The sequence below is a fragment of the Curcuma longa genome, chromosome 10 (genome assembly GCF_044706935.1).
Source record: "Curcuma longa cultivar G26 ecotype Majalengka, Jawa Barat chromosome 10, ITB_CL_G26_1.1, whole genome shotgun sequence".
NCBI lineage: Eukaryota > Viridiplantae > Streptophyta > Magnoliopsida > Zingiberales > Zingiberaceae > Curcuma > Curcuma longa.
Window position 1 is genome coordinate 4,012,615 of NC_133870.1, and position 24,908 is coordinate 4,037,522.

The 24,908-nt window shown below is 36.9% G+C and overlaps 1 protein-coding gene and 1 non-coding gene across 2 annotated transcripts; both read right to left on the bottom strand.

Annotated features, from left to right (window-relative positions):
* Positions 1-26: 26 nt before the first annotated feature.
* TRNAF-GAA (transfer RNA phenylalanine (anticodon GAA)) lies at positions 27-99 on the bottom strand. Its single transcript has one exon. It is a non-coding gene; the product is annotated as a tRNA-Phe (tRNA).
* A 3,580-nt stretch (positions 100-3,679) lies between these two features.
* On the bottom strand, positions 3,680-7,663 carry LOC141836449 (ATP synthase subunit d, mitochondrial-like). The gene is made up of 5 exons (XM_074723942.1): positions 7,423-7,663; positions 5,930-6,011; positions 4,363-4,427; positions 4,102-4,188; positions 3,680-3,988 (listed from the first exon to the last, which is right to left on the bottom strand). Exons 1-5 carry the CDS (start codon positions 7,594-7,596, stop codon positions 3,887-3,889), a joined length of 510 nt encoding a protein of 169 aa, XP_074580043.1. The 5' UTR covers positions 7,597-7,663; the 3' UTR covers positions 3,680-3,886.
* Positions 7,664-24,908: the final 17,245 nt, after the last annotated feature.

The following is a 24,908-nucleotide window of genomic DNA, read 5'->3' on the forward strand; positions in this document are numbered from 1 at the left end:
ATTTTAAAATAAAAAAAATAAAAAATTGCGGTGAGCGTGGATCGAACACGCGACCTTCAGATCTTCAGTCTGACGCTCTCCCAACTGAGCTATCCCCGCAAGTGATTGTGCTTATTTATAAGTACATATATTAATTAAAATTTATGGATCCATGACAGTTTAATTTGTTAACCTATGTGAATGTGGCTGCTTTAATAGTATGGAGCAGCATTTTAAACACCTGATTTGGAGGATCGTCCTTTGTGTAAGTTATCTTCGGTTAGACAAACAAACTATATATATATATATATATGTTCTTCGATTCACAAATAAATTAAAATACGTACGTAGCTCAAGGATTATATCTAATATGCAATTTTATTCGACTTTAAGGTGACTTATATTACTAAAATATAAATCCAAGTCTCCACACATTTATGCCTATAAGAAGACATACGAGCTTGCCAAACGTATTGAATCTCATTTCTTAATTTATTTGCATTTTAAAAATATAGGAGACGACTGTAAGAATAAATTGATTTTGAAAATGATTCAGAACACAAAGAAGAACAACTATTGAGAGACTATGAGATTTGTGACAACTTTTAGAATCTAGAGAGAGAAAGAGATATTTAAAATAAAAATATCTAAAAGTCTCATAATATCAACCATCGTCCTTTTGAAAATTTGAATAATGTATTAGTTAACAGTCAACAACTTAAGTTTTTTTAAAAAAATATAATTCAATTTAATATCAAATTTTGAATTTTATAACTGAGATTTTTTTAAAAAAATAAAATAAAATTTTGAACTAATCAAACATAATTTCTCAATTAAATTGATTCACTAGGTTATTTAAATTTAATCAAAATTTTGCTCACAGGCACACATTGCTCCATGAGAACTAATTTTGATACATTTTTAACTTATCATGTATGTAGTATTGTGTCAAGGTTGTTCTAACTAAATATCACGGATGGTTAAGCCATCAATTAACGTAACGAACCGTCAGACGTAGGTTATCCTCGAGTTGGGCGAAGGGGCGGATTTTGATCCGAACCTGAAGCACACTTCAAAGAGGAGGTTAGATTAAAGCCAGGGAGTCTCGGTAGGCTACTCCAACGCTCAAGTTAGGGTTCCGATAAAAGTGGAGTAAAAACCAAAGAGAGAAAGTAGTCTAATTAGCAAAATTTTAGAGATCGATCGAACCTCAAACCTAGTGATGGGGTGGGTCCTTTTATAATTTGCACTGGGTTCCTCCACGTCGAGTAGGGTGACATGCATCTTCCTAGCTGCTTGCAGCCGCTTGCCGAGAAAGAAATTAAATTCCCTCCAACCATCATTCCCTTTTGACCTTATACGCAAGAAAAAGGTGCACCGGGGGAACTAGGTCTGACTACTTTGCACTCCTTTTGGCTTTATGCGCAGAAGAGGAGGTATCGGAGGAGACCGTGTCTGACGACCTATTATGCCCTTTGTCCTTATGCATAGAAGAAAGGGTATCAAAGGGACCGAATCTGCAACTGCCATGGGTACATTCTCCTACTGGTACGTTCTCACACATATGCCTACCTATAAGAATGTTCTCCTCTGGGCGGCTATGTGACGTGCTGACATGCTGAAGTCTTGAGACGGAAACCCTGGATGAGGTAGTGTGGGGTGGAGTGGCTGAGAAGAGGCGCCTGAGGTGGTCGAAACTGGGCATGTCTGAGATGAGACGATTGACCGAGACGAGACTGGGCATGTTCGAGACGAGACGGTTGGTCGAGATGAGACTAGATGAGACTGGGCATGTCCAAGACGGGATGATTGGACGAGACAAGACTGGGCATGTCCGAGATGAGATGATTGGCCGAGATGAGACTGGGCATGTCTGAGATGAGACGATTGGTCGAGACGAGAATGGGCATGTCCGAGACGAGACGGTTGGCCGAGATGAGATTGGGCATATCGGAGACGAGATGATTGGCCGAGATAAGACTGGGCATGTATGAGACGAGACGGTTGGCCGAGATGAGACTGGGCATGTTCGAAACGGGACGGTTGGCAAAGACGAGGCTGGGCATGTTCGAGACGAGACGGTTGGCCGAGACGAGACTGGACATGTCTGAGATGGGACGGTTGGCCAAAACGAGACTGGGCATATAGATTGGAGGGGGCTTGAGGGCTCGGAGGCCCAACAGGGTAGGTCAAGACTGAGCTCATGCGGCTCCGCTGGTACGACCTGAGTCTTGGGAGCCGGTTGACCCAGTCTAGCGGAGTTGGATTCGGTTGACTTGTCTTGCCACATCGGTCAAGCCCTCGACCCTCCTGTGACTTCTCATGTTTGCCATGTCGACCCAAACACTGACATTTGTATGACTTCCAACCCATCGTGGCACCCGCATCAAAGGTAATTAGATATATGTCATCTAACACATCCATTCCATCTGGGCCACCACATGAGTTGACTAGTCTACTAGTTGGTCAAAGACAACAAGCCATATTCAATCAAAACTGGTGCATGCTAAAGATTGAACGAGCTCGTGTGATAACCATCCAAATGTTCTAAGCTTCTAATTGAATTCACACTAACATAGCACAATTCGACTAGAAGGATTGGATAAACTCCCTTTGAATTCATAGATTCAACTAGACTCATCTTTAATTTCCCCATAAGTAGAAGCCTTATTTGCACTTCCACGAGAGAATTTTGATACATTTGTTTCCTACCAAGTGAAAAATCGTAGATCCTTCCTCGTAATGCAAATCTTAGAAGGATATCAATATCTTGTATCGTAAAAGAAATTCAATATAATATGCCCGATTTGGCGCATCGATGAGGCAAATTCATATTTAACACTTCAACTATCTTTCAAGCTAGCGTACATTAATTAAACCAAAGTAACCAAGTCCATTGTGTCACTAGTTGCAAATCACATTCTATTTGATATAAGTAAAGAACAAGTGGCCAGCTAAACTCTTGGCAAACAAGCCTGTTATTTTTTATATTTAAATTTTATTATAAATTCTTGCGATAATAAAAGAACAGTCTCGACTCCTGAAGCTACTTAATAATTTCTTGTTGTTTTGTATCAATGAAGAAGATAAGTGACAAGAAGAGCTATCAGCATGAGCACATAGGCTATGCTCTGGTCAACTGCTTTACCTGTGCAAAAACAATTAACGTTTCAGCAAATCGATCGAACAAATTAAGCCCATTAATCAATCAACGTGGAACTCCCAACAAGAACTGAACTTAAAAGAAATATAATTCTCACCATCACTGGTTGCAGCATGCACTTGATTCCTGGTCGGACTCGTCGCCGATACTTGACAAAGCAATGGGTGAAGAAACAGGGCGATCAAAGCATAAGTTAGAATGAGAGATGAAATTCTAATGGCTGCCATGCCTCTTTTCCTAATTTTCTCAGACGATTACAGTGAAATATGAAGAACTGATGGGATGCTCTGTAACTCCTCACTTGCAAGTGTATTATATACACGCTAGGAAGGCTATTAAAATGTGTTATTTTCCGCCTACTACTTTGAACAGTCATAGACCATCGTAGGCAGCTATTTTATATTTTTTCATCGTGTTCATGCTTTAGTTTGACCTGTTGCAGTATTGAATGCCTTTGGTGGCTTATATTTTTAAAAGCCGACTGTATTACAGGATTTGTGTGGTTGATTGAGCATGAAGAAAACTTGATCGCGTATATGCATCAAGAAACAACTAGTGAACATATTTTATTAACGAAAATGCAATCCAACATGGTGAACTGCATTATAAAAGATACCATCCAACAATGAAGTATTAAACATCTGCTTCAATTCGGGTCATTTCAATGTTTAGGTAAACCACATCAACTTATTAGAAATCTCATGCCATGCGAGAAGCTATTCGAGGCAAAAGTGTGAGTGAGGCTTAATATCCCCAGTTGTCATTACGAATTTCATCGTCGAACTTCTTCCTCAGCTCCGGATGCTTCTCAAAATATTCATCCGCTGTCATAGTGGCTATCTTTTTCTGAAAACATAACAAAAAGCATTTTAGCACACATGCGTCTGGCTGGCAGCGAGTAAAAAATTCAATGTTATGTGGTTAGCTAGTTAGGGTTGTAATTAAAGGCGCATTCTCACTTTCGTCTCCTGAACTTCTGCAATTTCTTTCTCCAACTGCGCTGATCTTTCCAGAGATTGCTTTTCTGCTTCTTTGAACTCAACTAGCTGCGGAGTAGAAAAAGTCAGTGCCGCTTAAGTCAGTTACAAACATCAAAACCTATCATCTTTAATTTCTCATAGCTATCCCTACACAGCCCGAATAATCACACAGCTCATGGCTCATGGAAGGATAAAACAAATGAACAAACATTGAAAATGAGTGTCGAAGAACTCTCTAACCAGAGCATCAAACTTCGGCTTGTATTCTGGGGTCACAGTGTCAACAAACTTGGGGATCTCTATGCCTGTAAAAATCATTTAAACATTAGCTTACAACAGAGCTGTAGCAATTATGCAATGTGCTCGATGAGGAAGAAGAGATGGGTATCAAGATATGTGGTTTCTGACAGCAGAGCCCTCAATACATGAGAGCCATAGCTAAGAACATCATATGAACACAATTTCAACATCAAAGCGAGACAATTCTAAATCATTCTACCTTCTGCTATTACAGTCTACTACAATCTACCATAAATACTTGAACGAGATTATGCATTCTGCAATTCTTAAAAGTGTTCCATAAGAGAACAAGAGTGAGTAGATAGAAAGTGATATGAGTGAGAGTATTCCTCCACCGAGAGTCATGGTGTCATTTTCTTTAAGAGCGTAGTAATCTAGATGTAGAAGTGTTTCTGTATAATAATTCTTCAGCTCAAAAATTTACTAGTTCTACATATAACATGCTACAATTTCCATTTTATTGTGAACATATAAAAGGTACAGTCTATTATGAATGTGCAATATGACAATCCCAAGCAAGATTTGTTATGTAGGAACTTAAGTTACAACCAGAAGTTATTGTAGGAGGTGGAATGACTTATTTCTACATTCATTTGTGCTGGCCATTAATCTGCATATCTTTACTAACTATTTTAGTATCCATGGAAAGCCAGAAAGCATAATATATTTCTGTCTATGTTTTACACTCTAAATGCTATATCTAGTGACACTGATTTGGTAAGAAAATACTGCCAAGCTTCTGCCCTTCCGCCCAGATCAGCAGGGGCCACCTATCCTGGTTGGTAACAGAAACCTTGATTGATGATAAGGGGTCTAATAAATCTGGGAGGTGATAATACTTTTCAGATTCTAACATTACCCATGAGATTAACTGTACAGGAACCATGATATCTATGCTGATTCTGCAGAAGATTGATTATAGGAGCTTGAGAAGGTGTAGAGGAGGCATGAAGAGAACATGATAGCATTATTAGTCACAATCATTTTCACATCTTGCAACATTCTAAACTGTAAAGATGCTCTCTGCTGAAACTAAAACTTAATTCATTCTGCAGCAGCTTCCTTATTTGTTGAAGCACCAGGAGAAAGAGATGTTGCTTTTTACAAAAAAAAAAAAAAACTTCAGTGCTCTTATCACTTCTTAATTAGATCTGTATGACTATCAAATGGGATGTATGGTAAATTACTTATTCACTAATTCATGATACAAAAAAATGTTTATGAAGTTACCAATTAAAAAGGAAAGCTACTACAGGTCATATATTTTGATAAACATAAGAGACAACTTGAAATGATATCTCAAGGTTAAAGCCAAGATACAAAAAGATCATATAACATGTTAACTCTGGAGCATATCATGTTAACTGGACAACAATTATTTCAAAGAAAACGTATCTTGATAGTGCAACTTGAGCATTCCTTCAAGCATGTTTCAAATAGTTCATGAAATACTAACAGAGCCTTCACATGTTTTAAACTTCCAAAAAAATCACAAAAATGGGCTTACTATCATATGCCTCTTTATACTGATCTACCAGGCGAGAACCAATTCTTTTTCTGTAGTAGTCCCAGTCAATAGGTTCAGGTTCCTATAGTTCACAAAACAATTAAAACAGAATTGGTATCACCCATAAGATATAGTAAATAGACAAAACACTCTGGATACAATACACATGGGCAGAAAAGAAGTCATATTATTACAACTAGACACGCTGCCAGAATGGTGATTATGTAATTTCTCATAAGTGAGAGATCATATTCATATTATTCAAGGAAAAAATGTAAAAGAGAAAATTTCATCCACATAAGTGAGAGATCATATTAATATTACTCACTATATTCAGGATAGGGATACATAATTACACAAATGATGTAAACATAGTGAATTTGTTTGTACATTGCTAAATGCTCACACTAAAGTGTACATGAAGGGATTCTGCCAACGTCATTCTCAAGTCATTGACAAATTCAAAGAAAAGAAAGTATTTACACTGTACACCTTGAATTTACAAACTATAGCATGTGTTAAATGCATAACTACATGGCCAACACTGATTCCTTGCAAGATGACAAGGATTGATACTACGTGCACTCATATGCACAGGTGATGAGTCAACCAGATCTCTACTAGTCATTCAGGTTCAATGTGCATTTCTTGATAAGCTTTTAAAACCAACAAGAAAATAGTGGTGTGAGTACTGTACACAAATTCCAGTAGCATGGTTGTGCATACATGTATTTTTCTGATCACTAAAGCATTAACCATGGTGTTATAACATCTAATCTTAATATTAATTTGGGAACTAAATAAAATTAAGAAGACCAATTTAGTGAACTTTAGTCCAAAATCCAAAAAAGTAGGATGGTTGACAGGTGCACAAACCAAAAACATGACAAACTCTTTGCATTTAAAATATTTTGACTAAATGGGAACCCCCCCCCCCCCCCCCCCCCCCCCCCCCCCCCCCAAGATTAACCAAACGAATTGCAATGCTGAGGATCTTAATGATAAAAAATAGGCGTCTTCAATTCTAATACTTGATACATTACATTTAATCAGGTTTAACCTTTTTGTATGTGGTTCGAAGGCCCTACAAATCATATAAAGCGTGCTTTGCAATTTTTGTACAAATCCTATGTGCCTTGTGTATATGTTGTCTCATCATCATGTTAATTCCTTCCTCCATTACATAATGGTGCACTATGATACTTGAAAAAAAGACATACACACACAATCAGACGCCATTTTGCAACAGCCAAGTGGATTTTCTGGTATATTTTCGGGTAGAGGAGACCAAATTTACCAGTGGCGAATGGTGGCTAAATCAGTAGGCAGCAAATTGTGATGTATATTGCCTCTCTGTTACCAATTACATAAACTTTCTTTTTGCAAACACAAAGACAGAATATATCACGAAGTAACAAGAATAATGGCAGATAAATATCGCGGAGCGAAGGTGAAAAACCCTAGATCTGCCATCGAGTGAGATGGATCCGTACCAACGAGAACTTGGTCTGAAGCTGGTGGTTGACATCGTCGAAGGCGCGGCGGAGATTAGAGAATTCCTTACGCGCCTCATCAGAGACGAGAAGCTTGGCCATCCCATCCCAATCGATCGACTTGGAGGCCTTGACAGCCACCTCTGCCACCTTCTTCGCTCCGTTGCCGCTCATCCTCGCTCGATCGATGAAGGTCCGGAACGCAGATCGCAAACCAAACTCGGCGGCGGCCTCTCTGATCACACCGATCAGAACTGGGGCATCACATCAAAAGCGCCCTTTTTATCTCATGATCGGACGGTCGAAAATGGACCATCAGCTCCCCGGATCCACAGCTGCTCATGTGTCGCATGAATAAATCATAGTAAAATATTTCTTAATAATCAATTGGTTGAATAAAGATATAAACATGTAGTTGAAAAGTAAATCATAATAAAATATTTTTAAATGAATTAAAAAATAAAATATGTATGATAATTTGGGTAACAAAGGGTTGATGGGATTTAAATAGGTTATATATTAAAATAATTGATTGTACTATAATAAAAAGTAGAATCTACTATCTCAGCGGTCACACGACCATATATGAGGAGGTAAAATAAAAGACTATAGTTAACAACTATGAAAAAAGATATTATCTCAATTTCATCGAGATTCGATCCTTAATCATACTTCAAAAATAATAATGAATGATACACTCATTGGATATGTAGCGATGTACATCATTTTATTTAATGATATATAACAGATAAAAAATAATAATAGATGTGGATAAAAATATAGTTATAGAGTTGAGCAATAAAATATTTTTTTCGAAGAGATCTTTCGGTACATACATGAGAAAGAGGTACGCTTTAATGAGAGAACTTGGAAACATATGAATAATAATACACATAATCATGGTAGGGATTGTTGGATAACACTAATAAGAGTGTCGAGGCATCTTAAATATACAATGTGTTACACACTATGGCAATTTCTCAAATCACGTAGCTACTTATGCGTTTTATCCAAATCACATAGATGATTTTGAGATTGTCCAGATCGTGTAGCTTCGCGTGGGTCATTTCTCATTTTACCCTTGATCCGATTGGCACGATAGGTCACATGCGGCTGAAGCAAAGGCCACTCCAAACTGCGTTCGCATCTTCTCAGAGAAAACGGCCTTTGTCCAAACCAAAAGCAATGGCTAGCAAATGATGCAGCTTATTTTCCGACGAACAGTGATCTTCTGCTATGCGAAAAAGTAGAACGAAGAGAAACTGACAAACTTCATGCTGATGCCTAATATTTTCTAGCGAACGGTGCAACTTTTTGTCAGAGAAATCGGAGAATGGAACATAGGTTAAAATCATCACTTCGGTGGAGTTTCATATCCAGCGAACTTTTCAACTTATTGTACACGAAAAAAGTGATTAGAGAAAACCTAACAAACATAACTCCGGTGTAGCATCTTCTCTAGTAAACAGTACAGTTTATGTCTCCGATAGTCTTTAAGAGTCAACTACTCCTGACCATACGCCTCTCTCCTGACCACGAAGTTAAAACTGACGAAATCTTGCTCTAAGCATGGGTTTGTCAATTCTTTGTTATTGTATTAAGGCAAAGTTCAAGCAAGGTTGGTCGTTGGGTGTAAGCAATTGTAACATCATCTTGAAAAATTTCAAGTACTCATTAAATTCTATCAACAGCATTCCAAATAATTGTAAAACACGTAGGTGACGATAACATCTCAAATTTTCCTTACCAATATTATAGCATGGGACATCTTTGTAATATTGTCTAATATTATTTTTTTTATCATTGTAGAAAAATCAAGCACAGTAGTAATGATAGTTGAAATCATAATGTGGACGAAGTTTTACATTCTAATAAATCTCATAAACTACATATACGTTTTCTTCTACTAATCTGTAAATAAATTAATATGATATAGATTAGCATGATATTGAATCTTGTCGACGTGATTTAGTTAAATGTTGATTATTTGTGTTGTTAATGTTATGCATTTGGACTTTATTGTTTGTCTTTTTTGTTTCAAAGTTTCATTAACAATACCCTTAATCAATCAATAAATTATGTGGTTACAAGCTTAAAGTTGCTTGTTTGTAAAATGTTAAATTTTCAAATGTGTAACTACAAATTTAGGAACATGTGATGATATATTGACTTCCTTCACTTGGTTAGTGTGTTGTAGAAATATTCATATATTTAATAGAAATGAGTGTTATTTGCGGTTGCATCAATGTAGGGATCCATTTTTTAATGAAGTGCTCTCACGTAAGATGGAAACGATTGATTCACAAAAACAAAACCGACTAGGTAATGATACATTAAACATAAATACCAGTGGTAGTATAATATCATCTTCCAGTTCTGCTAATATTGTGGTGAGTACTAGAGAGAGTACGAATATTAGATACAATTTGAAAAAAGAAACTGTTACTATTGAGGATGTCGTACGCCAGAGTTTGGAACAAATGTTTGAAGATCCGTGGACTCAATTAGAATATTACGATATTAGAATGCTAGTAGAAATTGAAAGGGATGTTTGATGAATTTATTAAGAAATGGACTCCATATTTTGGATATATCTTCCACATCTTGGTCATATGCATTTGGTTATTTGGGCAAAATAGTGGTCACAGTAGTTACGTCCCTAAAGTAAGACTACGCGGAACATTGAAGACCAGCGTTAGATAACAATCGCTTACTATGGAAGGAAGCATGACTGGATTCTCATTGCTAGAAAGGGAGTAAATGCCTTAATCAATTCATCTAATGAAGCAATGTTGGAATTGTCTAATATAATTATCGGTGAATTAGGGGTCCCTAAAGCATTCAGGCCCTGAATGACCCTAGTCTACTCATTTACCTTTCATTATCATTCAAGGGAAAAATAGTGAGGGTTGAGGGTTTGCCCAATAGACAAGGGTTAGGAGGTTATAAGTAACAAACTGGCCGCTCCTTGTACAACTCGCTCTTTCTTATAAGGTAACATGAGTGTTAATAGATAAAGTCATTGGGTATCACACGTTAACAAGGTGTGCTCAAAGCAAATTTGAAGATCCTTTAGCTCGGTATGAAAGCTGTGTGATAGGGAAGAGTTGTCATTCTATGGACATGATGGTTCAAAGCAGGAATAGATTACAAAAATTTAATTATCTGAGGTCACAGGCTAAATCGTGTCCTTCTACAACATCATTATAGTCTCTCTTAAATAACTGCACATACAGAAAGTTATACTAAAGCAACACCATCTTATGCAATCACTTGTGCCGGAAACAAGTCGAAAAAAATACCTAGGTTCGATATAGTGTATCATTGTTGTGTGTGATGGAATGGGTGTACTCTAGAGATCGAGCCAAGGTCACAGGACTACTTTTGGAGTCATTTGGACAACTCTGGGTCCATCAGCCACTTTTGAGACTAAACTAGCTCATGGAACTAGCTTTTGGAAGTGTCTTAGTAGATTGATACCCGGTATTAGTCAAATCATATTAATTTTCATTGTCCGAGAATTATTTGAAATCAACTGCATCATTAACCAATCGATTGTCAATGACTTTGTTTCTGTGGAAATGGTCTTGAGAAGATTGTGTTCCTAGTTTTGTAAGAGCTACAACACGTTATTGCTAGTCTTCAGCATATCAGCAACATGTTGCTAAACTCACTTTGATCAACAACATGTTGTAGTAGCTACCGAAGTGTAGCTGCTACAACACAAACTTATCATTGCAGTAGCTACTTAACTATAATTGCTACAACAAGGACTTGATTTGATGTTGTAGCAGCTACGTAACTATATATAGCTGCTACAATACGAATTACCTTTTTCTTCAATCATGTTGTAGTTGCTACTTAACTATATAACTGTTACAATGAGGACTTGACTTGACATTGTAGCAGCTATGTAACCATAGCTGCTACAACACGAACTTGATTTTTTCAATCACGTTATAGCAGCTACTTAACTATATCTACTACAACATCAAGTCAAATTCTCATTGTAGCAACTACGTAACCATAGTTGTTACAACATGAACTTGATTTCTTCAATCATGTTTTAGCAGCTACTTAACCATAACTGCTATAACACAGACTTGTTCAAGTTCTATTTAGCAGCCACAGTCGATATGAAAATGAAATTGTAAATCAAATATTAAAAATATTTAAATACTGTAAATATAAATGTATAATAGTCTCATATAATATTTAAATATCAATCTATTACATGCATCAAATATTTACTTATAGCTGTTAAACTAATACAAAATGCTCATTATTTCATTATAACATCATGACATTTACTTACATATTTCAAACCTCATACAATTTAATTCTTGGTGGCCTACTCCTCAATTGAACTATTATGTCCATAGAATGATAACTCTTTCCTATCTTACATCATGGCATGCAATCAATCTTGAAATTTTGGTTGGCTACTCCCTTTTGGCATGTGATATCCTACCAAGTTAATGAGGCTCGATTACTGTATAAGAAGGAGTGACTTGCAAAAGGAGCAGTGAGTCTTCGATATTATAGCTTTCCTATCCCTATCTCTTGTCTTAACTATCCCCCCCCCCCCCCCCCCCCCCCCCCCCCCCCCCCCCCCCCCCCCCCCCCCTTCACATCCCTTCAATTGCATCCAAAGCTCAACAACTAGAGGAACAAGGAGGGTCTTCCCCCATGGGCATAACTGAGTTAGTACTCGAGTGGTAGATTGTCACAAAAGAGCAGAGATCCAATCCCCAATGGAATAATCCCCTAGAGAATAAAATCCCTCCCACTTAAAGAGACGTCGTTGGATCACTGTGATTTATCTCCTTTCAAAGGGATCCGAGCCTATCTAACAAAATCATTTTTAATGTTCTGCGTAATTTCTCTTTATTCATATATGAAGTGTTTTTAGGCTTTATTTAGAAACTAATATCTTTCTGGATTTAGAAAATATATTTACTGTATTGTCTTTTCGACAGAATTAAATTTTAATTTCTTGTTTAGACAAATCAAGTTATTTTTATTTATTTAAAAATAGAATTTTTAGTATTTTCTATAATTCAGTGTTGGTTAGCAATGGTTCCTTGGTTGATAAGTTTTATAAATTAAACACCATGTCTCCTATGGTTGACAACATAATTATGCATAGTATATGTACAAAATACAAATTAACTAATGAAAATTCATCTATGTTGTCACTTGGAATTCTCAAGTCCCTTGACATGTCAGACTTTGATGTCTCAATGAATATGTTAACGGGAAGACAACTAACAAAAGTAATAAGGGGGCAAGTCGTTGTAATGATATTTTGGAGCTAATACATACAAACATTTATGGACTATTCCCTAAGGCAACTTAGAATGGACCCATATATTTTATTAAATTCATAAATGATTACTCTCTATTCGGCTATTTGTACCTTATATATGAGAAGTCGTAATTTTTGAACATGTTCAAAATTTTCAAAGCCGAAGTTGAAAATCAACTAGGTAAGAAAATTAAAATCGTCTGATCTGATTGTGAGGTCAATATTACGATTGATATGATGGATCAAGTGAATAATATCCAGAACCTTTTGTGAATTACTTTGTTGAGTGTGGGATTGTGGCTCAGTATACCATATTTGGTACCCAGTGAGAATGGTGTAGTCGAGCGATATAATCGTACCCTAAAATATATGGAAAGAAGTATGATAATTTTCACTTCTTTACTTGAATCTTTGTGGGGTGAGGCACTCAAGACTACAATTTACCTACTTAACAAAATACCAAGTAAGGCAGTAACTAAAATCTCATTCAAGATGTGGACGGATAGGAAGCCTAGTATTAAGCATTTACACATCTGGGATTGTCCAGCTGAGATTAAGCCTTACAAGCCTAATGAAAAAAAACTGGACTCAAGAACTGTGAGTTATAATTTTATAGGTTACTCTAAAAAGTCTAGGGGATATTTTATGATCCCTCTAACATATCCTTCTTCAAAATGAAAAATATGAAATTCATTGAGGATGGTGGGAGTGATAAAATTAGGAAAATATTTTTTGAGGAAAGCGTAAGCAATCCTTCTGTAGTCACTACTAGTGTAATTAGTAACAGTATGGTTACCATATCACACATCATAGATATTGTACATCTAGAGGGAGTAGTGAACCAAGATATTCCCATGACATCTTCAATGCAGTTAGAGGGAGATCCACGATTTCTCATGATTATGTTTATCTCCAAGAGCACGAGTTTGACATTAGGTTGGAAAATGATTCTGTAACTTTTTAAAAAGTCAAACAATGCTCTAACCCTGAAAGGTGGATTAACATCATGCAAAAAGAGTTGAAGTCTATGGCAAATAATGATGTTTGAAAACTTGTCGAATTGCCCAAAGATACAAAAGTCATTGGTTGTAAATGGATATTTAAAACCAAGTAGGATTCAAGGGGCAATGTCGAAAAGTACAAAGTTTGTTTTGTTGCCAAAGGATTTACTGAGAAGGAATACGTTGATTACAAGGAGACTTTCTCACCTGTATCAACGAAAGACTCTCTTAGGGTAAGCATGACACTTGTAGCTCATGTTGATTTGGAGGTACATCAGATGGACATAAAGATTGCATTCCTCAATGGAGACATTGAGGAGTCTATATATATGGTGCAATCGGAGAACTAAGTCTAAAAATTTAAAGCACCTAGTATATAAATTAAAAAAGTTTATTTATGATTTAAAATAGACATCCCGTCATTGGTACCAGAAATTTGATTAAATGGTCATCTCATTTGGATTTGGAGAGAACCCTGTTGATCAGTGAATATATTGTAGGATCGAGTTGGACCGGCTAGAGGGGGGTGAATAGACGGTTTAACATAATCGCACAAGTCTTTTGAAACAAAACTTGGTTGTAACTGAATCGTTGCTTCCAAGGCGGTTAGCACTCAATAAGAACTCCTTTAGGCAAAGAAGCCTTTATAATTGTAGCACAGAGACTTAGAGAGAAAAATATAAAGTAAGTGATGATTTTACTTCTAGCTAGAACTCTAAGTCTTATTTATAACCTAAGAGAATAGATCTGGATCGTTGATCATAAATGAACTTCCTCTTGGTCGTTGATCCGTTGATGCGATGCGATCCTAATTGTTCATCGGAGATAACCTTAAATCTCGAATATTGATTTGATAAAAGGATAAACTTTATCCTTTTTCTTTAATAAAAGATAAAGAGTCTCCAATGTTAATCTCTCCAACGTTAATGCAACGTTGTTTATCTCCATGCAATGTTGGCTAGTTGTTTATCTCCATGGAACGTTGTTTAGCAACATTGTTTATCTCCAATTAAGCCATGCAATGTTGTTTATCTCCAATCATGCAAAAAGTCTCCAATGCACATGCAAACTTCCAACTTGGTCAAGCCCGATCCAAGTCAAATGTTGACTTGGTCAAAGTCAATTCAGTTGACTTTTTTGTAGGTAGATCTTCTGGGTGATTTCTGGCCAATCGGAGTTAGGCTCACCCGAATCCGACTCCGGCCTTTTGCCCCTTGAGCGTGCTTCCTCTCGGCTCCTTGTCCCTCGGACGTCACGCACGTCCTTCTCGCTCTACCGACGTACTCCTCCGTAGCTTCCGCGTCCCTCGGATTGCATTGAGCCCGTCGGCTCACTTCCCCGCGCAACCCTTCTCGTCCGCTACGTCTTACGCTCGACTTCCTCCATACCTAAGTTCCTGCACACTTAGCAAAGGGATTAGAACAACACAGAACCTGACTTAACCTGGTTGATCACATCAAAACTAACCGGGGCACCAACAATCTCCCCCTTTTTGATGTGCATCAACCCAGATTCAGTTAGGGTTAAACCAAAAAAATAAAAAAATAATAAAACTAAATAAACAGTTAAGCATAAAAAGAAATATTTCATGTTAGAACTATAACCTCCCCCTGAACCTCAGCCTACACTCCCCCTTTGATCATAGCAAAAATAGGGTATATAAAAATTAGGGAAGGAAAGAAAAAAGTGCAATAAAAGTCTGAAAAATTTTAAAAATTTTTCTAAGTATTCAATTAATACACAATAGATCATAAAAATTTAGTTTTCAAAAATTAGTGTTGCCAAGGATTTTTTTTTTAAATGGCATCTTTAGTTAAAAATTCTAAAAAAAATAATTTCATTAACAGAAAAATTTAAAAGTTTTTGCGAAAATTGAGTAAAAATTTTTGGAGTTAATTGATTTTTATGAAAAAAAAATCAAAAATTGACATATTAAGGAATATGAAATTTAATTTTTTAAATTTAAAATTGGAAAAAATTGATAAAAAATTGTGCTGAATTTTTTTGACTATATCTGGGTTCAAAAAAAATTTGACTTGAGAAAATAAATTACTTTTCTATTTTTCAAATTTAAATTTTGAATGAAAAAGCATGAAAATTCAAAAAAAAAAAATTGAAAAATTTCTGACATATCTGTGCATTGAGGAAAAATAGAAACATAATTTTTATTTAGCAAAAGCCAATCGAGCTGAATTTTATAAAAATAATGAGAAATAAAATAAAAAAATTAGTCAATTAAGTACATATGAAAGAAAATCAGTTTAAAACAGATTTAGAAATCCAAAATAAGTTCCTATCTACCAGGTTAGTTAAAAATTTTGGAGGCACATAATTTATAAGTATTTTCCTAAGTTGGCCTTTATGATTCTTAATGTACCAATTCAAACCTTCAGAATAATAATTCTTTTTCTGTCACAGGCATGTAATATCAATTTCCAATTTCGCAACTAAATTTTTTATTTTTCAAATTGTCAAGCATGCTTAATAGACATGATGTGGATACTTGTTTTTCCAAATTCAAGAGTTTTTCCCTATTTCTACATAAATTATTAAAAAAAGATTTTATAGTAGAAAATAATTCATCAAGAGGTAGTTTACATACCTCACTTTTCATGTCGTCATACCTATCGCTTAGTGGTTCATCGTCACTGCTGCTTTCATCGGATGACTCTCCCCCTCGATCGATGCTTATCTCCGATGTGCTTTCTTCGTCGTCCTCCTCTTAATGACTTGCCATTAGAGCAAGTCCAACATACTTTTCGTGTTCTAAATCGTCGAAAAATGTGTCGTCCAATGTTGCTTTCAGTGCTTTCTTCTTCTTAAGTTGGTAATCCTTCTTTTTCTTGAGTTGAGGACAGTTGTCTTTTATGTAACCTTCTTCGTCACAGTTGTAGCACTTAACTGTCTGTCTTTTCGGAGATCGCCTTTTTGCCTGCATGCTCAAAAACTTGTTAGTTTTAATGAATTTTTTAAATTTCCTTACCAAGTACACTTTTCCTTCTTTGTCATCCAAGGATATAAATTCTGGTTCTAATGTGTTCACATTCAAAGCTACATTGTTTCCCTTTTTATTTCCTGCAAGATATATTGTTGGAACTTGTAGATGGCTAGAGGGGGGTGAATAGCCCTTTCTTTTCGAAACTTGAACGATTTCTCCTACGAATTTGTTAGTGCACAGCGGAAACAATAGCAAACAAGACTAAAACAAGAAGACACAACAAATATACGAGGTTCGGGGATAACTTGCCCCTACTCCTCGGCGTGTCCGTAAGGTGGACGAAACCTTGATCTTCGGTAGATCAGACCCCGGATGAATCCGGCTAATAAGAAGCTCCTTCTCGGTGGAGTTACCTCTCCACAACCAATCTCAAGGATATAATGTAAGCACAGAGATTATAGAAGGAAATGAAACTGAGGCTACACGATACAAACTTACAGCACAAGCCTCACAATCTTGCTTCAATCAAATGAGAACCTTCAACTCCCCGAGAGCAACCTCGTTGCACCACCTCGAGCAGAAAAGCTTCAATGAACGCAAGCAAGCAAGCAGAACACGAAAAGCACCGGAGCACAGGAGAGCAGCTAGGGTTTCACAGTCACAACGATAACCCTCTTCTTTCTCTTCCTCTTGCTTTTCAACAGCTTCCATCAAACGGGAGAAACAACGGACTCTGAGTTCACTGCACTGATTCCTCTGCAGCTCAGACGTCGTTTTGCCTGAAAGCCAAAAATGCCAAGCTCTGCAATCCTGCCCCAACTAAAATGAGCTCTTGACCTTTCTCCTTCCTCGTCAAATTCAAATGCCACCTGCAAAATGATTAGCGAAGCAAGCCAAAAACAGCAAGGAAATCGAAGTACAGCAGAGCACAGAAGTATAAAGTATAATCGATCAACAGATCGATCAAGGAGGCGTAGAAACTTCTCAGTAGCGTGGGTAATCGATCGACCGATCGATTACCCCTGACTTAATCGATCGGCCGATCGATTAAGGCACGGTAATCGATCAGCCGATCGATTACCGCGCGTAACTCGCGATTCCTATTAAGCCTGTTAATCGATCACCCGATCGATTAAACCTCAATTACCGGAATTCACAGTAGGTTCCTTAATCGATCACCTGATCGATTAGAATTGATTCTGTTCAATTCCGAAAAGTCACAGAAGGTTCAGTAATCGATTACCTGATCGATTAACACTTTGACTTCGATAACAGTAGGTTCAGTAATCGATCATCTGGTCGATTAAACACTCTCCTCTTGAGTAATCGACTCACTGATCGATTAAATCAACTTAGATCTTAAATCCTAAGTCAAAGCACAAGTAGGTTAGCTTGGGTCTAACCCATGCCAACCCTAATTGACCACACAATCAGAGAATACGCTTCCAAGCTTCCTCCGATCGTAATCCCGGTCCTGAGGTAGATTAACGAATCTCCTCTGACCATATCCGGTACAGAGAACGAGCTACCGAGCCCTCTCTGACCTAGTCCGGAGAACGAGCTACCGAGCCCTCTCCGACTTCGTCCGGTCCAGAGAACGAGCTACCGAGCCCTCTCTGACCCAATCCGGAGAACGAGCTACTGAGCCCTCTCCGACTTCGTCCGGCCCAGAGAACGAGCTACCGAGCCCTCTCTGACCCAATCCGGAGAACGAGCTACCGAGCCCTCTCCAACTCCAACCGGTCCAGAGAACGAGCTGCCGAGCCCTCTCTGACCTAGTCCGGAGAACGAGCTACCGAGCCCTCTCCGAGCTCAATTCTTAGCGATGAACTTAAATCGGTGTCAACATCAAAACAACAATCAGGACAAGACTGCATCAACACGTGTAACTCCAAGAATTTTTCCCAGAGTTCTTTTGCTGACCTCTTGTGCCGGGAGAACTGAAAGCAAATGGAACACGACTTTTCCAATTGCCACGAAGTCAGCTTGATCTTTCTTGCTCCATTTGGTGATATCTTTCTCTTCTGAAGCTGCAAAACCATTTTGCATTATTAAAAATAACTCAAATTCGGTCGTGAAGAATGCCTCCATTTTGCGCTTCCATTTGGTGAACTCCCCCTTGAATTTTGGCAGGTAGATGACGGGTTCGACCATTTTGGTTGACGGTGCTGCAGTTGGCGGTTAGTCCTTCTGCGGCGAACTCGCTCTGATACCACTTGTAAGATCGGGTTGGACCGGCTAGAGGGGGGTGAATAGACGGTTTAACAGAATCGAACAAGTCTTTTGAAACAAAACTTGGTTGCAACTGGATCGTTGCTTCCAAGGCGGTTAACACTTAATAAGAACTCTTTTAGGCGGAGAAGCCTTTACAATTGTAGCACAGAGACTTAGAGAGTAAAATATAAAGTAATTGATGATTTTACTTCTAGAACTCTAAGTCTTATTTATAACCTAAGAGAATAAATCTGGATCGTTGATTGTAGATGAACTTCCTCTTGGTCGTTGATCCGTTGATGCGATCCTAATTGTTGATCGGAGATAACCTTAAATCTCGAACATTGATTTGATAAAAGGATAAACTTTATCCTTTTTCTTTAATAAAAGATAAAGAGTTTCCAATGTTAATCTCTCCAATGTTAATGCAACGTTGATGCAACGTTGTTTATCTCCATGCAACGTTGGCTAGTTGTTTATCTCCATGTAACGTTGTTTATGTAACACCCCCCTCTTTCTTACTAATAATGAGATGTTACGTACTTAAACTTTCTCATTACTTTTACTTATTAAATGAAAATAACTCAGATAAATTTTTTTTTTCTAGCATGCGGAAGCAAAAGAAATAAAAATAAACTTCTTGGACGTAAAGTAAACATTTATATAATTCTTGATCTTATTCCGCGGTTCCGCCGACACCACACATCAAACACTTTTCCAGCTGCCTCCTCTTTCCTATAACTTTTCCTTTCATTTATCTGCAATATGAGGAATGCAAACTATAAGCAATGCTTAGTAAGTACATCATCTAACTCACAAAAATCATAGAAAACTTCGTCATAACATATGCTATTATATGAAAGAAAATGCTGGTAAATGATGGGGGAAAACTTATACTATATATAAGTGAAAATAAATAAACATCCTTCTTTGGGCCTAGCGAGGTATCAATGTAGACATCTCTTATATAGGCGAACCTTGTGCCTTGAATTCCTTTCCTTGTGGGTGAATCTTGTGCCCGGAATTCATTGTGGGCGAACCTTGTGCCCTGGATTCCTTCCTTGTGGGCGAACCTTGTGCCCGGAATCCTTTATGCCTTGCATTTCTTATGGGCGAACCTTGTGTCCGATACCCGCCTCTTAAAAGTAAAATACCTTTCTTATACTTTTTATATCATGCAATTCTACCATTTACATATGCTTTAACAAAATCATGCATATACTTTAATAAAATCATACTATGGAAAAACAGAAACAACGGAACTACTCATACTGCAGGTGAGAGATGCACTTACCTTCTGCGCTAATTTCCTTACAATTCTTCCGTTAGAGAAAAAAAGATTTCCTCGGCGATCTTCCTATGTCTACGCGTTATTCTCGCGGAGAGGAGCGTCCTTGTAGAAGAAGTTCTCCGAAAGTCTTCCTTATGATCCTAGGGGACGGACTCCTCGTTCTTCAGGTTTGGGGCGCCGAGAGGGAGGAGAAAAGAGGGCGACGACATTCTGGACGAGAGGTGAGGGAAGGGTTTTCGAAGATAATCAAAACCCTCTCTTAAGCCTCCTATTTATATTAAGTGATTCCTAGACCTAATTCGCCGATAAATAAAATTCAGTTCTTTTTTTTTTGTAACAGACCTGCTGCGGACTAGTTATTGGAACTATCCTAAATTCTAAAAGGTCGCAGGTTCAAATCTAGCCTCGGACATTTTTCGATTTTTAAATCGAACTCAACTATAATTATATTTCGGTTCCTTCTTTTTCGGAACAGACTTGCTGGCTCTCTTGGTCATTGAAATTATTTTAAGAATTACAAATTCTTAAAGGTCGCGGATTCAAATCTCATCTAGGACATGTACGCTCCTATTTATTTTTGCTACTTCCGCTAATATAAAAATTCCAGAAAAATATTCTAAAATTCCAGAAAAATCATAGAATATTTCTAAAATTATTTTTGAGAATTTTTGAGCGCTACAATTTATAATTAACCCTTATCTCTTTATGAAGTATTCTAAATCTAACCAATAATCTTAAGTGAGGAAAATACGGGTGTTACAGTTTAGCAACATTGTTTATCTCCAATTAAGCCATGCAATGTTGTTTATCTCCAATCATGCAAAAAGTCTCCAATGCACGTGCAAACTTCCAACTTGGTCAAGCCCGGTCCAAGTCAAATATTGACTTGGTCAAAGTCAACTCGATTGACTTTTTGTAGGTAGATCTTCTGGGTGATTTCTTACCAACTGGAGTTAGGCTCACCCGCACCTGACTCTGGCCTTTCGCCCCTCGAGCGTGCTTCCTCCTGGCTCCTCGTCCCTCGGACGTCACGCACGTCCTTCTCGCTCCACCAACGTGCTCTTCCGTAGCTTCCGCGTCCCTCGGATTGCACTGAGCCCGTCGGCTCACTTCCCCGCGCAACCCTTCTCGTCCGCTATGTCTTACACTCGACTTCCTCCATACCTAAGTTCCTGCACACTTAACAAAGGGATTAGAACAACACAGGACCTGACTTAACCTGGTTGATCATATCAAAACTAACCGGGGCACCAACATATATATCAAGTTCAGTGGGAGCAAATTTATTATACTTATCCTATATGTAGATGATATAATACTTGTGAGCAATAATAAGGATATGCTATGTGATACCAAGTCATTTCTATCCAGTCATTTTAAAATGAAAGATCTTAGTGAAGCATCCTTTGTATTAGGCATACAAATATGTCATGATCGTTTAAGAGGTATTCTTAGACTTTTACAGAAAATCTATATTAAAAAGGTACTTATAAGGTGTGACATACAAAACTGTGCACCTGGTAACACACCGGTGTCTAGAGGTGACAGATTTAACCTGCAACAGTGTCCATGATTTGAACTTGAAAGAAAGGAGATGGATATACGTCAGCTGTGGAAAGTTTCATGTATACACAGGTTTGTACACTACCAGATATAACATTTATATTGGGGATGTTAGACAGATATGTAAGTAACTCACGACTATTGCATTGGAAAGTGGTAAAGAGAGTGATGCAATATTTGTAAAGAACTAAAGGACATATACTCACGTATCGGAGGTCAAATCACCTAGAGGTGATTGGATATTCAAACTTTGATTTTGCTAAATGCTTGGATAGTAGGAGGTTTATTTCAGGCTATATTTTCATGCTCGCTGGAGGGGCTATATCTTGGAAGAGAGTCAAGCATACTCTAGTAGCTACTTCTACTATGAGGTAAAGTTGATAGCAGGCTACAAATCATCCAATCATGGGATTTGACTGCGGAATTTCATCACAGTGCTGCATATCATTGATGTTATTGACAGACCATTCAAGATTAACTATGATAATAAAGTCGCACAACTTTATGCCAAGGACAATCATAGTTCGTCTTCAAAGTCCAATCACATCGACATCAAATTTCTAGCAATTAAAAAAAAGTTTAAAATCGTCAAGTGATGATAGAGCACATCCGCACAAATTCCATGTTGACAAATTCACTCACCAAGGGTTGGTGCCTAAAATATTTCATGCCCATGTTATGGATATGGAAGTTCTTATGAAAGAAGAATTCATTTAATAGGAGTCTATATTTATTTTATTGCTCTAAATTTGTGAATAAAGATAGACATTTTATTTTAATTAGTGTACATGCTTAAAGTTCAAAATATTAATGGATATTTATATGTTTGTTTGACACTCTGAAATAAAATATCATAATTTACAACTGTAGTTTAGCATTTGATATTTGTAAATATAATACATATTCCTTCTGGAATAATAAGGTTTGGATCATGATTTGTATTGTAATTTAACATAAAGTATTTGCAAATATGATCAAACTCTTTTGGATTATTCAAGACAAGTTGAAAATTAACATATACTGATCACATTTCATATAATTTTCATATTACATATCTATATCTTGATTTATTCATTAATGATATTAGTATTGTGATTACTATTGAGACTTATGACAAATATATATATAGTAGTTATGACCTCTTTAGTCCTATACCAATGAAGTTAATAGACCAGATTATTTACAGAGGTATTTTGTACTCATAAAGTTTGATATTAACTGAAGTTATAGTCATATATCATATACACATCACATGTAGCTCAAGTGAAAGATTGTTATATTTAATCTCTTAAGATAGGCTTAATTGTAATTTATACATGCGGATACAAATCGAACACATTTAAGTGATCTAACTAAGATTTATTAAATTTTGAATTATTAGATGTGGATTAAATGTGTAGAATTCATTAGTCCGATCCGTTATTATCTATAGGCTGATAACAGATCGAATTTCTATATATAGGGTTGGTCTCTGAAGATTTAGGGGAACTTGATGAAATCTTTTTTCCCATTGACGAAGGTTTGCAGTGGCGTCACCCTAAATCTTTCGGAAGACTTCTCCTCTCTTGCTTCCGCTTCTTCTTCTTTATCAAGGATTTTGGGATCAAGCAGACGAGGCAATACAACAATGATCATTCCGTTTCAATCAGGTTCATTGTCATTTTCAACATTTTATTTTGTTATGTCATGTTTCGTAGAAACTAGATCTTCATGTTTTATGATTGATTTATTTTTTTTCTCTCTCCGCACAAATTCTATGTTGGTTTCTTGAATTCATGTGGTTAGGGAAATTAGAATTCATGTGGTTAGAGAATTTAAAATTCTTTCATTGATTGCCTTATCAAAATGCTCAAGATGCTCAAGCGAAAGCAACAGTTTTGTCCTCTCCAAAATGTCGAAGAAGATTGAACCTCCGATGCTGATCCACAATACTCTCGGTCCAATACCTTGTGATGAAACTCAAAATAATGAATACTGAGAAAATTTTTCAATCATCATCGACAAAGTTCAGATATTGTTTAAGCCAAATTAGAACCAAACAAGTTGAATGATCAAAGTTTATTTTGGACTAGGAATTTAGTTGCAGCAACCAATAAGCACTCTCAATTAAAGACAATCATTTTTACCTCAATAGCAACAAAACTATTGAACTATATATAACTTATTTAAAAGAACAAAGAACTAGGAGTACTAAGAAAACTAAGCTCATACTCACAAAAAAGAAATCAAACTAAAACTTAAACAATCATTTCAATGATTAAATTCGTTTAAACTTATTTGGGTTATCTTATCAAACAAACTTGAACATCATAAAGGTTGGCTCGTTTTCCGCCCTAATGATAATGGCCTAGTAACTGAATTCTGCAATTCCAGGATGAAGAGAGAAAATTTTAAAAGGTTGGAGAAGATATTGGAAGGAAGGTTATCTGTTGTGTAATATCCAAAGTTTCTGTCCTGATTGATCAACAATAGTAGTTCAAAAGTATGGCTGCATGACACAAAGTTATGGTGATCGTATTATGCATTTCTTAATATCAACAATTAGCTAGGGTTGGAACCTGCATGAGGCTGTGATGATCTAACTGAGTATATTTTTCTTTTATCGATCGACAAGATCTTCCGCAAGAATGATGAAGGAACATGTAGTTCTTTGATTGCATAACACAATCAGATATGATATTAAAAAGAAGATTTAATTTGCACACTAAATCATTCTTTTTCTCTCTTGCTTTAATTATGTTTGATCTGCTTGTTGAGATACAGAAAGCCCCACTAGTGCCATCCCTTCAATTATGAGCAATTAATTATTGTCTGCAGGCCAGTTGAGGTTGAGGAAGCCATGATTGCTCTAATTAATATTTCAGTAGCAATCAGATCAATATCTAATCTCTTCACCACGGTGGCCAATGAACTCCCACTAGATTCTCCACCAGGGAGAAGAGGATCTATCCATGAGATCTCAAGTAGTGAACACTGATCATGAATCAATAGGGTTAATTAATTGCATCATCTTTGAGTTAGTGGATTTGCATGCCTGGCAGAATCAAAGGAGGACTAAGAAAGGCAAAGCATGATAAGGAAATTAAATTAAATTAATTAAGCTTTGAATTTTCTCATGATGTAGATGAATTCATGTTTTGTTTGGGGCCACTTGTCGGTTAGTTTTTGGCC

What these genes read in the sequence shown, in the direction of transcription:
- LOC141836449 (XM_074723942.1), bottom strand. Translation starts at nt 7,596, where the DNA reads ATGAGCGGCAACGGAGCGAAGAAGGTGGCAGAGGTGGCTGTCAAGGCC. An exon ending in GTATAAAGAGGCATATGATA is followed by an intron (nt 4,428 to 5,929) that starts GTAAGCCCATTT and finishes TGATTTTTACAG; the next exon opens with GCATAGAGATCCCCAAGTTT. An exon ending in CAGAAGTTCAGGAGACGAAA is followed by an intron (nt 3,989 to 4,101) that starts GTGAGAATGCGC and finishes TTATGTTTTCAG; the next exon opens with AAAAAGATAGCCACTATGAC.